Source organism: Scomber japonicus, chromosome 2 (genome assembly GCF_027409825.1).
Source record: "Scomber japonicus isolate fScoJap1 chromosome 2, fScoJap1.pri, whole genome shotgun sequence".
Lineage (NCBI taxonomy): Eukaryota > Metazoa > Chordata > Actinopteri > Scombriformes > Scombridae > Scomber > Scomber japonicus.
Genome location: NC_070579.1, coordinates 8,359,131 through 8,377,577, shown reverse-complemented (window position 1 = coordinate 8,377,577; position 18,447 = coordinate 8,359,131). Strand labels below are relative to the sequence as shown.

The window sequence follows — 18,447 nt, the reverse complement described above, 5'->3', positions numbered from 1 at the left end:
GAACATGAGGCAGGGAAAATTAAAAAAGTGGGGAAGAAACAGGACAAAGAAAGCAATGACAAAAAGAAACAATCGAAAGAAATAATGATAAAGTTGAATATATGGCTTGGCAACATCTCTGTGATATGTAAAATGTTAAAATCGTAAAATTAATTACAATAAAGTACAAAAAGGTTATTTTTAGTCTAAAAGCTGCATAGATAGTAACTGGCTACATTAGCTGTTTTGAGCCACGACAGTCCCTTAAACTGTGATGTAATTAGTTGCACCACATGCACATCTGCTGCAGTTTACAGCCTTTCTTACTCCAGGTAGCGAGCTGTCTGTGGCTGTCTCGTAGTGAATTTAACGGTAACTCTACACACTGGTCTCCGCTCTTGGTTTGTGTTTGTTGACAGGTATCATCTCTGGTTACAAGACTGGAAGCACTGGGACTCAATCAAGTAGTTTCCAAATGTACAATTTACCTACTTTGTTCAGTTTGTTTCTACCTGCTGGAAAAGCTAAAGCGAGATGCAGATATCAGGCTGATGTCTTGTGAAGAAACACAAACAGGATGCAGATGGTCTACTTTGTTGAAGCATCTGATGCTGACAGTCAACTGGAGTTAGATGCAGGTAACTACTCGACTTTATGTATAATGTAACCAGCCTTCAGAAGTCATTATTCTTCCTCAACTGTCTTAAAAAAATATGACGTTTAAATTCTACATTTTTCAGGCAAACAAAGAAATTAAAAAACATGAATCAACCCACAACCCAGCCAGCATGTCTATGTGGGTACTGAGTGGGCTTGGGCTTGAACTGGGTTTCAGTAACATGGGCCCCACATGGGCTGACTGTATGAGACCCATAAAGTAGGTAAGTGGGCTACGCAGGCGCTGGGCATAAACAGAGCAGAATGTATGGGCCCCATATTGTTTCAGAAACATGGGCCCCACAAGTGTAATTCACCCAGTTGGGCCCCACCTGAAACCCAGTCAGAACCCACTTGAAGCCCATATGGGCAAACACAGGCCGGGTCGCCATGGGAACTGTGGATAAACCCATGTGGGACCCATATTGCAGCCCAAGTTGAACCCTTATGGGGCCCACATGGATATGCTGGCTGACAGGTTGAGATTTGATTTTTTTCTTGGCCCTGGCTGAACATTCACGGCCAAATGTAGATCAACACCCAATGTTTGATTGGTGATGTCATCTCAAAACCATAAAGTATCTGTATGTTCGGGATTTCCCTTAATTTGAACCATGAAAAAAGCCCCACACACCAAAAAGCACAAAAAATGTGTGTCTGCGTACTTTTGGCCACACTGTGTTCCACAAAAATCTTAATCTAAATTTAAATTGAAGTGTAAATTAGATTCAATATTGCTTCTTACCCTCTGAACTTAATTCCTCATCCTCCGTGTCTGTGAAAATGAACGTCTAGACAAAAAACAAAGAAAAGAGATTTAAACACACACACGGCTTAGATTATAACCTTCTTCTTCTTCTTCTTCTTCTTCTTCTGCACATCTGTAACAAAACATCCTGAAAGCTCCTTCATTAAGGAGAGAACACACACACACACACACACACACACACGAACAAACACACACACACACACACACACACACACACACACACACACGAACAAACACACACACACACATTGGATCAATATAATTTTGAATGGAGCAAATTTGATATGACAAAAACAACACTCCCACTGTGAACTAATACATAATAAGTAATTGCAAACATTCACACACACACACACACACACACACACACACACACACACACACACACACACACACACACACACCAACACACACACCAACACACACACACACACACACGGGGGCCAAAGTGGTCAAATAATCACTATATGGTCGATGAGTCAGTTTGTCCTTTGGTAGATATATGAGTCACTTAAGTCTCAGATCACACAAACACATACACCTTTGTGCTGATAGATAGATAGATAGAGAGAGAGAGAGAGAGAGAGAGAGAGAGAGAGAGAGAGAGAGAGAGAGAGAGAGAGAGAGAGAGAGAGAGAGAGAGATAGATAGATAGATAGATAGATAGATAGATAGATAGATAGATAGATAGAGCAACACTGACCTCTAGTGGTGTAAAATGTAAAAACAATCTTCTTGAAGGAACTTTTTTTTGTCTTGTGTGTGTTTTTTAATCCTTAAATAATGTTCTAATTAAATAAAAAATGACATTAATTGTACCATTATATTTGTCTTTCTATGTCCAAAAGTAAAAACATAGCATCACCATCAACATTACCAATAGTTAATCTACATTAATTAGTTTATTTCCCAAAAAATTCGATTGAAATTTAATTAACCAGTTGAGTGAAATTCTTAGATATTTACTGATTTCTTGGCTTTCTTTGACTCAAATGCAGAATCATTCAAAAAAATCCTTAAAAAAATGTTCCATCACCATTTTTAGCAAGTCCAGAACAAGCTGAAGTCTTGCATCAGTTTCATCCAGCACAGCAGACACTTCACTGAAAAGACCTCAAAAATCTACAGTGGTGAATGAGACTGGGAAGATTTGGAAACCCTGCAACCCGGGCTTAACACTCTTCAGTCCGAACTGGGCAGTGTGTTCAACTTTCCTAAATGACCTCAGAGTAGCATTTCATCTACCCTCAGTAGGTAAAACAAACAACTCAACTCTTACAAATGAATTTATATGCCTCCACAAGGTTTGATTGGAAGCCAAGAATGCTAAAATACTTCTTGATTACTTGTGACTGCGATGCATATAATAGACTCTGCTGCAGATTTGTTTTTTGGGGGTTTCTCTTTTCTCATTCATCACTGCACAATATACAATACACACTTCAGTGGTTACCTCCAACTGCAAGAAAACACACACACACACACACACACACTGGCTTCAATTCATATTTAAATGTACTTCAACTATCCCACCGTCTTACAACAATATCTTACTTCCTTGTTCTTCACGCTGAGAAATCGATATAGGCAAAAAGAGCATTGAAGTTCAAAGCATCGTCACATTGGAATAATCTACTTCTTAACATTAGATCCATTTCATCCATTCTATTGTTTAAGCAGGCACTGACTTCTTACTTTCATATGAATTGTACTTGCTATCATTGTCGTCATTGTTCAGATCTACTGCCTACTTCTATGGCGTTCGTTGGTTAAACTATCCTCTGTTCATTTGTTATTTGCCACTGTGGCACATAATGTGGTAGTAATATTTTCAGTTATTGCATTTTCTTTTGTTTGTTGCTCTACTGATTGTATCTTGTCACTCATAACTGTTGTGTTATGTGTTGTTGATCCAGTTGAAAACGACATGGTGCATCTCAAGGGATTTATCCTGATGAGTACATTTGAAATATACATTTTAAAGCATTTTATATGATCCTTGTCTATGTGACTGCATCATATAGATGTCAGGGTCTGTTAGTGTCTGTTTTATTTTGAAGTCCTTGTCTTACCCCGTCTTCCTGTCAAGCTTCCCGCCTGTGTGATTGCTTTCCCAGCCCTAATGTGTTTCACCTGTGTCTAATTGTCTTCCCCCTCCTTGTGTATTTAAGCAGTGTTTCCCTTCCCCTTCTGTGCCAGATCGTCTTGTCCTTTGAGTTCCAGCGTTTAATTTCCTTGAGTATCTTCCTGTGAGTGACCAGTTTTGATTCCCTGACCATAGAGTTTAGCCTGCCGACAGGGGTCAAAACCCTGGTTTTGACCCCTGTCGGCAATAAACAACTCTGAGTAAGCCTGAGCCCATCGGTTCCTTCATTGTGTCCTGGTCCGTACCTGATAATAGACCTTTATTACACTGATTTTAGACACTAGATCTAGGACATATTACATCTTACCCTTCAACTTGGTCTTACTGGTAAGTTTAGAAGAGGGAAACACAGTTATTATATACTACTTTTGGTAGTGATTACTGATTTTTTTTTTCTGCTGTTATTTTTATTGATGAATACTCCTTCATGTAAAGATGCTTCACCTTCCTTCAGGGCTGCAACTCCGCTAATTATTTTCTTGCTTGATGACTCATTTTGTTTATAAACTGTCAGAAAATAATGGAAACATGCCTGTGATCATTTCCAAGAACTCCACAGTGAGAAAAAACAGACAAACCAATATGAAGAAGAAGACTCAAGAATAAAAGGACATAAAGAAACTATTGAATTAAGGACGTACAATAGTATGTTGTTATTGGCCGTGTTAAAGTTTTTGCAACCATGTCTGACCATTGTTATATAATTTTACAAAAGCTCTGTTGTTGTCGTGAGGCTAGTGTTTTAAAATGTACCAAAAAGCTTGACTTTGGGTGGGAAAAACATTTGTTTCTATGGATTTAGTCAGCTCAGGATGTGATCTTATCACAGGCACATTTCTGGTAATACTGTATGAAAATGACTTGTAGCCTACTAGTGCTGCAGCTACTGAGATTTACAACACCACCCTAAACTCTAAACTCCCTTTTATATCTTGATATTATATTTGGTTATATTAGCTAGTGTAAGACAATCATATGCATGCAGTTTCAAGACCAGAAACTTTGGATTGTTCTTCATGACTGGAAGATAAAGCAAAGAAAATGACAATATTATTACAAAATCAAAAACTCCAGCTGTTCTGACATCGTAACCTCTTAATGCACGCTGTTCCACTTCAGGGACGGGACTGATGTTAGGAGGTAGCCACACGTTTTAAATGTTTTAAACACCAACCCTTAAACACATATATACCACTTATATGATTGCTCACAGCCGTAATAGTATTAGCGGTTAGCTCGGCTAGCCACTCAGCTAAGTGAGAAAAGCTATAATGCCTACATACCTTCAAAGTCTTCCCTTTATCCACAACGATCATCTTATGACTCAGCACTTTCTGTACAGCTCGCCAAGTATCCATTCTTGTGAAATATGAAATCCGTTTCCATAAAACCGGAATACTTTCCTCAATATGTCAACATGTATTTAGTCCAACACGTAACGTAATAACGCACATAACAAACCACATACGGTCCGTTTACGTCATTTCCTGACCTGCACGTTCATCTGTGGGACACGTGACTAGATGTTTACGACCGTGAGCCTCTCCTGCTTCTGACGACACCACACACAAGCCAATCGGTGTTTAGGATTAGGCAGCACATGCAAGGGCGTAAAATTGCGTATGGACACTATTCCTTCACTAGTTGTCGTTGCTAGGTTGGTAGCTAAGCGCGCGGTGACAGCAGGATAACAGCTGAGAGAATAACAGAAATATTAGAGATAACGGAATAACAGCTGACAAGGGACGGTCTACTTTCGGTCTACTACTGTCTACTGTCTACTGGTCTACGACGAGTCATCATGTCTGCCTCGGGCAGGAAAAGGAAACTGACGGACATCAGAGGCTATTTCACAAAATCAACAGTAAGTTTATCACAGAACAGTCTTGTAAAAACCTGTTCGGTCACGTCCCCCTTCAGTGAAATGTCGCTTCACACACTGTGGAGGCGGACGTCCGAGCAGCTAAAATGACATCTAACTTTTGTTTAACCTCTTAACGCACGCTGTTCCGTCTACGGGACGGGACGGATGTTAAGAGGTAGCGACACGTTATTCTGAATGTTTTAAACAACAACCCTTAAACATATATATTCATGCCGTACTTTGTTGGAAAGCTTAGATTCTCCTGATTCATTCAAGACCACTCACGACTCATATGGTTGCTCACAGCCGTAATAGTATTAGCGATTAGCTCGGCTAGCCACTCAGCTAAGTAAGAAAAGCTATAATGCTACATACCTTCAAAGTCTTCCCTTTATCCACAACGATCATCTTATGACTCAGGACTTTCTGTACAGCTCGCCAAGTATCCATTCTTGTGAAATATGAAATCCGTTTCCATAAAACCGGAATACTTTCCTCAATATGTCCATTTAGTCCAACACGTAACGTAATAACACAAACAACAAACCATATACGGTCCGTTTACGTCATTTCCTGACCTGCACGTCCATCTCAGAGTACACGTGACTAGATGTTTACGACCGTGAGCCTCTCCTGCTTCTGACGACACCACACACAAGCCAATCGGTGTTTAGGATTAGGCAGTACATGTCTCCAAAGCCAATGAGGACATGTGACCGAAGACAATGACAACATGGCTTTGATTGACAGCTGTTCTAGCCTATGGAAATATTCGGTGAAATGAAGTTGATAACCGTTTAGCCAATAGTCTGAGGTTTCCAACGGTGTATGACACTAAGCTATCAGGTTTGGCTGTCCATAAACAAACTCCAGGCGTAACCGGCGTGCGCCCGGTGCGTAAAAGAGTTGAATCATATATCATTACGCACTCGGCATTTTGGTACACGGTTGGTTCTTCTTCGACTTGACATATGACTTATACCAAAATAAACAGATAGATAGATATTGTGATAATGCTTCTGTCATCCTATTCCAGATTGACTGATATCCAAATCCAAATAGTAGCAGGTATCCTCAAGGTGTCAGCTTTTATTAGAGACCAAGATTTTGATTGTAGGCAAAGGGGATGTGAAGTTATAGGTGTTTGATTGCGGTATACAGCTTTGGTAACCAAGTGTCCATTTGGAGTCTCCAAAAAGGACCTGAGGAAAACGCACGGACATACCTGTTGAAAAATAACTCTGAAAAATTCATCTTTTGGTCTTTTGACTCCAAATTTGGACTGCATGAAGCCAAGACATGTGGCTGTGGCCTCATTGTGTCTATATCCTGCTGAGAGGTCCCTGAATGTCTGTACATGTCATTGTAAAGGCAAACCTATGGGCGAGTAAACAACCCCATTATTCTAACCTCTGCCACTCTTTGTCAGTAAGTCACAGAATCACACAGACACTTTTACAAGAATCCTGAGAGTGTTTCCTTTCCAATGATACCAGACACATCTCTGAGTCTCAAACTATGTGGGATCTGTGCTGCTCACAACTTGGGCATGTTGTTTAGGCTAACAACATAAAAAAAATAGGGCCGTGTATTAAGAGGTTACATGTTTGACTGAAAAATATGAGAAATATTAGCACATTTTAAAATGATAGCAGCTCAAAATAGTGACACAAGACAGATACTGCCTACTCTTCTGTATCTATGGTTTAAAATGTTATGAAACTATTTTATTAACATGTTGAGAATTGCAAAATGAGAGGAGCATCGGAAGTATGAAGGCAAGATTGACACAGGCAGAAGTGTGTGTGTGTGTGTCTGTGTGTGTGTGTGTGTGTGTGTGTGTGTGTGTGTGTGTGTGTGTGTGGGTGGGTGTGGGTGTGGGTGTGTTTTGAAGAGATAAATGTAGTGGGGACGGAGATAGGCAGGTTAAAGTGTGAAGTAATCAGGGTGTGAAACTGAATTTCCCACCATAGAGAGACACTGAGAGTGAACGAGATGTGTCAGCAAACATGCTTTTGTCAGTGTGTGTGTGTGTGTCTGTGTGTGTGTGTGTGTGTGTGTGTGTGGTCTAAGAGACATGCGGTGAGACAGAAGCTTTCCAGACTGTCAGCTAATGAATGTAATCCCTGGATTACATGATCAGATTAGAAAAATACCCGTCAAGGATGCCTTCTTAAAAATCTGTCGTCCTGTTATTTTATATGGATGACAGCCACGTTACTTACTTTATAAATGTTTGGCAGTTAAAAAGATCAGAAAGAAGCGTGGCGACAGAGAAAAGTGGATTAGGAAAACAAGTTATTTAAATCACAATGAAAGCGGATTTAGATGAGACAAAGTTGCTGTTAAAGTTTACTTCTTGTCAACATATGTTTTATTCATTCAGTCAATCTTTACGTACTCAATGAGAGCATAATCCCTCTTTTGCATGGTTTACACAAGACAATAAATACAAGTGTCAGAAAACAAAAAACCTAAGTAGAGACAACCATTTAAAGGCTTTTACCGAGCTCTGTTTTGAAGATGGGAATTAAAGAACAAGGCACTTCTGAGATCTAATAAAGCCTTGACAACAGAATGATAGGCTTCTTATCTAAGAGGAATTAATAAATAAATACTAACGAGTGCAAATGTCCTTTTAACTGACAGAGAACTGATGTCAGTGATTGTGTTCTTGTACTTCTGCATTTATGAGAGGCAGTTTTAAACCTGTTTGATCTGTTTTTTTTGGCTGGAAACAACCTGTTAACACTACACATATCGTCATCTTTTATAATGACTTGTTCAGAAACTTTTATTTTCACATCCAACAGTGACAGAGCAACATTATATTTCATTCTGAGTCATGTTTCTTCCCATTATTCCTTTCTCTTTTAGCTCTTTTTTTGCTCTCTACCAACTCCTGCTGTGTCCGAAAATGACACTGTGAGAGCTCTGAGAGTGGACTTGAACGTTAAAGTGTGTGTACTGGTATTTTGGAGACATACAGTAAAGTTAAGGCTGCAGTCAGTCAAAGCTGCACTGATCAATAGGTCAAATGACTCTGTGGAAGGGGTCAAAACCAACAGAGAATTATGACCCACTCTGCTGTTGTCCCCCAGCTCTATGTGGCATTATAGCTCACTCCAAAAACTTTACCTCACAAAAAAAGCTCAAAACAACCGAAACTTTAGATTGGCGTAAGTCTCATCTCTCTCATAAACCTAATTTCCAAGTTTTTTTGCAAATAAACTCTAGTAAACCAACTGTAAGCTACCTGGCCAGCACCAAAAAACAGACGGACAAAGTTAACAACTAGAAACAGCTAGAGAGCCAGATATGTCCTTCAAACATCGATGGAGACCAAAACAGAGCTCTGAGATGCTTTGTGTGGGTATAATGTTTGATTAGGCAACTGTTTGTTGATACTTTGGCTATAACAATGGTTCGAGGTGTCACTATTGGGTTTATAGGTTGCTCTGCTGCCCCCAAGTGGCCAAAAAGAAGCTGTTGATTAAGCTTTAAGCACATAGTTATACACACAAGCTCATACAGCAGGTTTATGTATATTTCAATTATTGCATTATGTTACGAAATTATGCTTGTAATTAAGATTATGCTTGAGAGAAACCGAAAATATTTACTCTATCTGCAGCAGATGCTAATCCCATGAGGCTGTTTACTATGTGTAAATTGTAAATGTGTAGTTTATTTAAGGGTTAAGATATGAGATACAGATTTAAGCATCCAGCTTTAATGCAAATCAACAGAAGGTCCTCACAAGTAACACAAAAAAAGTGTGAGGGTGTATTTGTTGTGGGTGAAAAGCTGTATGCTTAAATCTTAAATATGTATCGGCATCACACTGTTCCTAGTGTGTGTGTGTGTGTGTGTGTGTGTGTGTGTGTGTGTGTGTGTGTGTGTGTGTGTGTGTGTGTGTGTGTGTGTGAGAGAGTCTTTACATTAAAGTGCCTAATCTCCATAATATTCTCTCTACTGCACACTGAGAGAAAGGCTGCGTCTATTTAAGCACACTGTACCTACCGCAGTTCATCCATCAACTTCTTATGAGCTCGTTCTCTCTCTCTCTCTCTTTATCTCTCTCTCTCTCTCTCTCTCTCTCTCTCTCTCTCTCTCTCTCTCTCTCTCTCTCTCGCTCTCGCTCTCGCTCTCTCTCTCTCTCTCTCTCACAGCAGCATCAAACTGACTCTAAATCTTCACCCTGGTCATTTTAATACCGATCAAACCCCTCTCTCCTTCACTCATTCCCCTAAAGGCCTTGTTTTTATCTTTGTCCAACCCTTGCCGTCACCCCTCCATCACTGAGGCGAGCAGGAACAGGAGGAGGAGGAGGAGGAGGAGGTTGAGGAGTAATGAGGTACCTGGATCAATCCTCCCCACCGCTATTACTACCACAATAACCTCTTCCACCTACCTCTATAAAGCACCATGAGAAATAGCCGCCATCACAATTAGTTCCCTCTCCTCTGATCATAACTCAAACTAAACTACCTGCACTGAAATCGGTCAACCTGCGCTTGGGAAACAAAAATGGCGGCCGGTGGGCTTGCATCGGCTCATAAACAGAGTGTATGAGGACGTTTCTCTGAGGTCAGGCAGATGTGCATAAATCACAGCTTGTTTTTCACGCTATTAAAGCACCATTAAGTAAGATTTGTACTGCCCCATAGCACAAAATGACGGTATTATATCTCAATATGGTTTCTCATCAATACTTCAGTGATTCCTTAGCTGCGTGATGGGAAATCTAGCTTTTCAAATCTGGCATCTGGACCCTCGCTATGTTCCCACTGAAGCATTTTAAGGTGCCTCAAGGAAAGTTTGCTCAGACTAATTGAGGGTAGAGAGAAAAAATCTTTATATTATTTAATCACTTTAACCATGTAGATTTATCCAACTGCTTAGGGGATTCAAGCCAATGATCCCAAAGTCATAAGATTTTATTCACAACACAGCGCAACAGTTATTTATGTTTGCACCATTAAAATAACGTGCTTTATCCTAGGGGGAAACATTTATACTATGAATCTAAATATAATGTAATTGCAAGTATAAAGTGTCCATTCTATCATCTAATTCATGAAGTAGAACATTTTAAAGTATTTGTGGACATAGAGACCTGACAGGATAACACACAGCATCACATTATCTCCAGCTGGATTTCAACGTGGCAATTATGCATATTGCCTGCCTCCTCTGCAAACTTCGGTTTTTGTTGCATAATGCTTTTGATTGCATATCCTCCAAGGCCAACTCGTTCAACAGTATTCTTTCAATACTCTTACAGAAATATATTCATACACTCTCGAGCCAACGGTTTGATTTTGCAAGACCTTTGACAGAGCTGTCTTTTAAAGTACTTATAGGCATTAGTCATAAAGTAATTCAAGTGTATTGCCTTGTTAATTGAAATACTCACTGGATTAATATTCACTCTAGAGTATTATCTGCAAATCTGTCACACTAGAAAACAGACGCTGTTAAACTGACAACTGAGAACTGCCCTCCAAAGTCACTTACCACCACTTTCAACCTCAGACTGACAAGTGTTGACACAGGCGTTTTAACTCGAGATGAGCTTTCACATTCAATAAATAACTACCCCAACAGTGTTGCTCCTCTGAGGGTGAAACACTGCAACGCTAACAGTCTAACATCATTTCATAAGACAGTAGGGCCTGGAGAGCAATAAAGCCTGACTAGATTAGAATAGATTGCAATACAATATGTTCTTTTCTTACTATATAAAACTCAATGCAATTTAAATAAGTACCAAAATATACCTGCCAATCGTTTTTGCCAAGGTTTGTATGGTTGACTAACTCGGTCAAACAGGATGAAGGCCCATGGGATACGTAACTATTTAAAAACAAACTTATCAGAAAAATTAGCACTTGGACAACCAGGTAACCTAAAGTGACCGAAACGATCTTCAGAAAAAAATCAATTGATGTCTACATTGTTTTTTTAAGGTTGGCTCATGTCCCATCTGCTAACATGGAGTGGGTGGGACTTATGACCTATACTACAACCAGCCACCAGGGGGCGATTCAAATGATTTGGCTTCACTTTTTGGATAGTGTCTTGAAGCAATAATTCAATATCATTTTCTTTTCATAAAATCATATATAAAATATAATCAAGTAACTAACAATAATTATTATATGAAGATCTCAGAGTTAAAGTAGTTTGGCATGGTATCAATTTTCTTGTTGAACTCTCAATAAGAATTCAATTTTATATCCCACAATGTTGAAGTATTCTTTTAATTTGGCACATTATTAGCATTTTTATGATATTAACCACCCATCATTGTTGCATCTTAGGTTATTATCTACATTTTCTCTGATGATTGTACTCAGACATTAAAATATTCACTTTAGATGATCTCTCTTTCTCAATCAAAGAGATATTAATTATAATATTGAAATATATATTTATGGTGGTGCACTGGGGGAGTTGTTTGTAAGTAGTTCAGGGGTCACTGTAGTTAGACAGGGACGCTAGATCAGGTACTGTTTTGAAGGCCCACAATGAGCCGCTTTTAGGAACCACTTTATTTAGCCGCGCTCTCGTTTCCGGCAAGTTAGCGATGTAACTGCGACTGTCGAACTAGTTTAGAAATGACTTCACCCAGCGAAACGAACAACGGTCTGTGATGTGTTTGTGGGTGGGTTAGTAAGTAAGTAAGTAAGTAAGTGTGGGGAAAGGGGGAAGGGGGGGTTGGCGGTGAGGGTGACAAGAGGTTCAGTATGTTCTGCAATCTGCCTCTCCACTTCCTGTTCTATGAGCAGCTTCCGTTTCAGTATTGTTAACAGAGTCAGTGAATAGGGTCTGCTTCCCCTCGGCCCAGACAACCTGCCTGCACAGCTTCCTGTCGGTCTGTGTGTGTGTATGTGTGTCTAAGTATTCTGGTAATGCTGCTACTTTCGTGTTTGTGTGTCTGTGCAGCTACAATAATTCACACACACACACACACGCACACACATATATATTTTAATTTACATATGCGTGAAAGGGGAAGATCCTATCTGTAGGTTCCTCTTTCGCTGGTATTTAAATTCATCACTTCGTAGAAACAGAAAATGGGAACCCGAAAGTTGAAACGCTTAAGAACAAACAAGGGTGTTTGCAGACTGCTTTTGAAAGACGTCTTTGTTTCAAAGTTGTCAACAAAAAAAGCAAGCGACTGCAGAGCAAAGTGCAACGTAGTCGGTGCGTGTAAGATCGCGTAGCAGCGTCAAGGGTTTCCACACAAAGCGGTGGTCAAGAGGATGCAATATGAACTGCTGAAGCCACTTACAGCTGATAAACTCAGACAAGAACAATGATGGTCATATGATTTGGGGGGAAGTACTCAGCACTCAAAATGTAGACCATTTCACACCATTTTCATTTCAAGGGAATACGAGAAAACAGAATGACCCACGTTTTTGTAGTATTGTTAGTATGAGGGGAATTATTTGATGTGAAAATTATATTTCAGTATTTTTGGAAAAGCTTCAAATTATGTGTAGCTAAACAGGGACTTTACTGCTGCTACAGTGAGCTTGCTATGTTTGGAGATATACTTGCTTTTAACTACACGTTCATACATGCTTGATGGCTGCCTCATAGCCTGCGTCTTGTTGGTTTGTGCACATCCTCGGAAATTAACACAATACGTCAGCTAGATGCAATATGCACATGGCCAGTAGGGGCAAAAGTTCCGTCTTGTCAAATCTTTCACAAAAACTGTAAGGGTAAATGGACTGTACTTATATTGCGCCTTTCTAGTCTTTACGACCACTCAAAGCACATTACATTACATTTCATTCACACACATACATACACTGATGGCAGGAGCTACCACACAGGGTGCCAACCTGCTCATCAGGGGGAATTTAACCATTCATTCTCATTCATACACCCTTGACACAGCAACGGGAGCAATTTGGGGTTCGAACCGCCAATCTTTCAGTTGGAGGACGAGCCACAGACAAAACATGACAAAGTCAGGGGTAATGTCAAGTTAAGATCAATTCTGAAATTACCTGCACCTGTATCATGTGTCATTGTCACTGCACAGTTAACAAATATGCTTGAATTGAAGTAGTAACCTCCGAGTTTCGACACGTTTATTTTTTACATCATGCTTCTAGTTCAATTTTGTGTTTTTTGGTGGATTTTACATAATGCAAATCTGGTAGTCCTATACTTATTTCTCTGGCGTGCCGTCCAGTGGAATGTGTTCTAGTAACACACAAATTACGCAGGCTAGTGTGTGAACCCTAATGTTGAGGACACATCCGGTTGTCTATGCAAATGTGTGGTCAAAAAGCAAATATATCTCAAGCCTCCTCATCACTCCCTAAACTGACTAACAGCTATTTTAATACCTAAACTGACAGTAGATAACACTTTCTGCTGGTAATACTACAGCTTTTAGTGCTTCAATCAGAAAAAAACATGCTGGCATTTTGAATATTGAAACTGCAGATTTTCCAAAGATGAATTTACTTAAAATCACTGAGGTCAAAACAATTGCGTATTAGCTCTTTAACTGCCATTCAATTACATGCAGCTTGAGTAAGAGGCAGTGGAAAGTACCTAAAAGACATTCAACAACACTGTAGTCTTTTCGGTAAATACGTCCAACGGTTGCCATGATTACCACGGGCCTTCTGCTGGCATACTGTAATGTTTATTTTAGATCGTTTTACTGGGGAACATGTTCATTATTAAGAAAAACTAACAACTTCTTAACATCATTGTGTACACGCCTCGTCCTCAGGATTCTTTGGCCACACTCCCAGGTGCATTTTGGGAGCTGTACCTCGCACTGTGAGTCTACATATCGATATGCAAAGGCCAAGGCTGGTGTTTTGGGACAAAGGCCTTAGTGTATGGTACAGCTGACTCATAATCACAATAATCAATAACTTTCTTTTCGTGCTATTCTTTTTTTTTTTTTTGTATTATGTTCCAAGTTGGACACATATCACATATTGAAACTTTTAAATAAGTAATCAATACAATGGACTGAAGGATAAACACATTTTCAAATATCGATCAATTTTAGCTGATTAAATATTAAGTCTTTTTAGTGTTTATCCAAACCAAATTGTGTACCCTGGAAGTATGAAGTCATTAAATCAAAACAATATGAGCCCAATACTGAAACATTTCCCAGCCCTGGTGTTCTGTTATTTCTTCTGCAATAACAAAATTTGTATTTCAAGCCAATAAATAACCTTAGAATTGAATTGAACTGAAGGAAGAGAAGGGGTGAAATGGGTTTACTGCTGCCTGAAATGACCAGAACTACTTTTGTGTGATCAAAATCTTATTCCGACTCATACATTCAACAGCAATCTGCCATCGACTTAATAAGGAAAATCTGTAAAAACGGAGCTTTTAAACTAGAGTGATGGTAGAATAACACATAACCCAAAGACTAGGCTTTCTACCAGTTTTGCTCCTTTCTGAATCGGCCACAAAAGCTCCATCTTGTCAAATCTTTCACAAAAACTGATGACCTCAAGTTTGCTGGACTCCCTAAAGAAAACTAAACCCTGACAGGGTGATTATACTGTACATTATCCAGTTTGAAAACTCAGTTCAGACCCCTGCTATTAAAGTCACAAAAAATGATATTGATGTGAGAGAGAAGGTGCAGTTCTGCCTTTTCAGATTGACAACAAGGTTTCAACAAGCTGCAAATAGAGTCCATTTAATATCATTACTTAATATACTTCTGTTTTCAAGTCATCAACAATTAAATCAATCAAACAGACAACCAATAAGTCAGGAAGTAAAAGCAGGTCAAGTTTATCAGAATGATCAGTGATCAGCTTAAAACAGCTTGAAAACAGGAAGGAAATTATTGTTTTCGTTTCTCTGTCCCGCTCACGTGCCTTCTTGGGCCAAATGACAGATCAGATATACAAAATCAACTGTGATATATGTATAAAATGTTGGCTTGAAATTAGTTCAGAAGTTCAATTTTTAACCTCTAGCTGTTTCAACATCAATATGTGCCATCCAGAAATGTAGTATATGGACATATTGGAAAAATGACATGTATACAGGGACTAGCAAATACAAGAGAAATATGAATTTATGCAACTTTATATGTCCAGATGAGTCCTAATAAAATCCCCTCTATCCATCTCATTAGCTCTGGTTTATCAGGATCGTTCTGTTAGGGGTAGTTTTATCGTCACAGAGAGATAAACAACCCACTTTTAACATTTTTATCGGAATAAAAGCGATTAAAACGTTTTGAATGAAGCTTCTCATGTTTTTCTAGTGGGGTGAGAGATTATAGTAGGCCTACTGCAACAAGTGTCTTTAGATAAAAGCAGCAGGTGGATGGCTGAAGAGTAAATGTAAGTGAAAGAAATACTCACATGCGCCTTGGTTCTGGAGATCCACGTCTCCAAAAGGAGCGCAAGACGCGTCCTGTGGAACCTCCCGGTGGTCTTCACAGCGATGAAGATGTCCTCCTGCTTCAGTTTTGCCTGGGTGACACGTGCACCCTCGGGGGTGATGTGTCTTTCCTTCGCGACATGTAGGTTACCACCACCAGCACCGTTGTTGTTGCTGCTGCTGCTGCTGCTTTTACTAACCGGTTTCTGTGCGCCCTTGGCCGCGATGGGAACCTGCTGGATGGAGCGCTGGTGCGCACCGGGTGATGGATGGTGAGCCGCGCTGAGTTTGGGAAGGCTGCTGGTGCGTAATTGAAAATCCACGTACAGAATAATGAAGAAAGTAAAAATGAAGAGAGGCAAACTCCGACGTACCCATCTCCTATGCATCGTAGAACCCCAAAAAATGTTATTTATATTCCACACAGTATTAAATCCACGTTCCTGGGTCTGTTATTTAAACCCATCTTCTTGTTTTTCATAGTTGTAATTTCGTGTCGATTTCCCATCACCTCAGCGTCTTCCTTCTTTGTAACTTACTCATCGCAGTTCCTCATTAATTAACTCATAGTCAGCATGACTGCAGACTTAATATCAGACTAATTTCCCACCTGAAGCTGACCACCTTTCAAACTTTCGCCTGTGCTGAATGCAGCTGCCTGACAAGATTCATTTCCTCTAATTTTCTGAGTTAAACACTTACTGTCACTCCGATATTTTTGACTTTGTCACAGTCACAGCTCTGCCCCCTCGGTTTGTCACTAGTGCGTCAAGCTAGACGGAACCAAATAATGCAACTTCCTCTTATACATTTCAGAATAGAGTGCAGAAGAGACGATTCTGAAATGCTTCCGGATATAGCAGATTATATGCGTTTTATTATATTATATGTTGATATTATGTTTTCCTAATGACATTGTGTGTGTGTGTGTGTGTGTGTGTGTGTGTGTGTGTGTGTGTGTGTGTGTGTGTGTGTGTGTGTGTGTGTGTGTGTGTGTGTGCGTGCGTGCGTGCGTGTGTTGTTTTTTTGTGTGTGTTTGTTTTTTTGTTTTTGTTTTGTCATGCAAGCATTACCTTCCAGACTCTATAGATAGACTCCTAAATAGGATAAATATGAATAAATATGAATATTAAACTGATTGTGATAGGGTTCAAGTATCAAATTAAGGTTCTCTTTTTTCTTGTTCTTGAGCTCTCAGCTGTGTGTTACATACTTTTCACCAGCAGAGGGAGTTTGCACAGTTCTCAAGAAGCTTAAGATCACATTACACATTATTTTGAGCACTTTTAAGGCCTCTGCTTCATGTATGCATGAAAAGGAATAAGGAAAATGTAAAGTTTGAATTTAAATTGATCCATTACAACTGAGCAAACTTCATCTGCTGATGGAGGCTGTGTAATATGGTAGAAATTGAATTGATTGTTTTGCACTGTTTCCAAGTTTAAGTATGAGAATTAATAGTTACAATATGGTTTGCATACATATATATATATATATATATTTATGTGTATTTTAATCTAGTTCTCCTCTAAATTTTGTACATTTTTTCTTTTATCTATGCCTATGTACAGTCAATGTTATTCTTTTATTTTCATATTTAATTATCAGAAAAAAAGGTTATTCTTTACTACTTGACAATTCATCACAGGTCACGTACATCAGTGAGCTTTGTTTAATCAAAAAGTAGCGGCCCTGTCACAGATTCTTACATTTCAGTAGTTATTAAAAATCCAAAAGAGATAACACTCTGAAAAAAAGTAATATATAATACATTTTTATAAGAGAAATAATCTTTTCCTTTCATTAATCAGCTCCTTAAGGGGGGTTCTGACCCACCAGGTTGGAAACCACTGCTATACTGTAAATGAAGGGCTGATGAAAACTCACAAAATAAGTATCAAGTTCAAACCATATGAACAACTTATCACGTCCCACTGAGACGGCTCACTCAGCCAGAAACAGCAAACCACAGCAAAACACTCCTCCTTCTTCCTTCCTATTCAGCACTCAAAGTTAATGTAACACAGAAAAAACTACAAAACTTCTATATATATGATCTTTTAAATGTTGTTAAATGAAATGTTTCATTCCAAAAAAAACAAGCACAGCCGTCTTTATTTTCTTCGTGGGGATCATTAAAGTATCGTTGATTGGTTGATATTTTAATAATATCCTCAAAAACAACTGTTTTAAAATAAAAGCCGAAAGGTGACTCATAACTTTAATTGTAGGCTTACAGGCAATGTGCTTTATGTCAGCAAACAGTAGGGGTAATTTGTTTTTTTTGTTTAACAGTAGCCAACTCATTTGGAAGGAAATTCTCTGTCAGGGTCCAAACCCGCAGCAGACTCAATCTTATTTTTGATGAACTAAAGGCGAACAAACACTGATGTAAAGTGGAGAGCCATGAGAATATTTTAAGAGATGACAAGAATCACAAGAATTGCCTTTGTGTAATTTTGATCTTATTTCCCAGAAGCTGACTTGATGTGAGTGTACATGTGTGAATGAACAATTGATTGATGATGGTAATGCTATAAGTAGAAGGGGAAACCACAATCAGATGGATTGGCACTGGTATTTTATGAAGTGTCTTAATAGGGAGTAATTGAATCATCAATT

At 39.1% G+C, this 18,447-nt stretch overlaps 1 protein-coding gene across 1 annotated transcript in view; it reads right to left on the bottom strand.

The window, feature by feature from the left end:
* LOC128365057 (beta-1,3-N-acetylglucosaminyltransferase manic fringe-like) overlaps positions 1-16,489 on the bottom strand; it is a 36,594-nt gene extending 20,105 nt beyond the window's left edge. Inside the window, exons 1-3 of the mRNA XM_053325680.1 lie at positions 15,807-16,489; positions 1,382-1,427; positions 1,302-1,312 (exon numbers count right to left, since the gene is read on the bottom strand). Of these exons, the coding sequence (XP_053181655.1) occupies positions 1,302-1,312; positions 1,382-1,427; positions 15,807-16,214 (465 nt within the window). The 5' untranslated portion in view covers positions 16,215-16,489. The remainder of the gene's footprint in view (positions 1-1,301; positions 1,313-1,381; positions 1,428-15,806) is intronic.
* Positions 16,490-18,447: the final 1,958 nt, after the last annotated feature.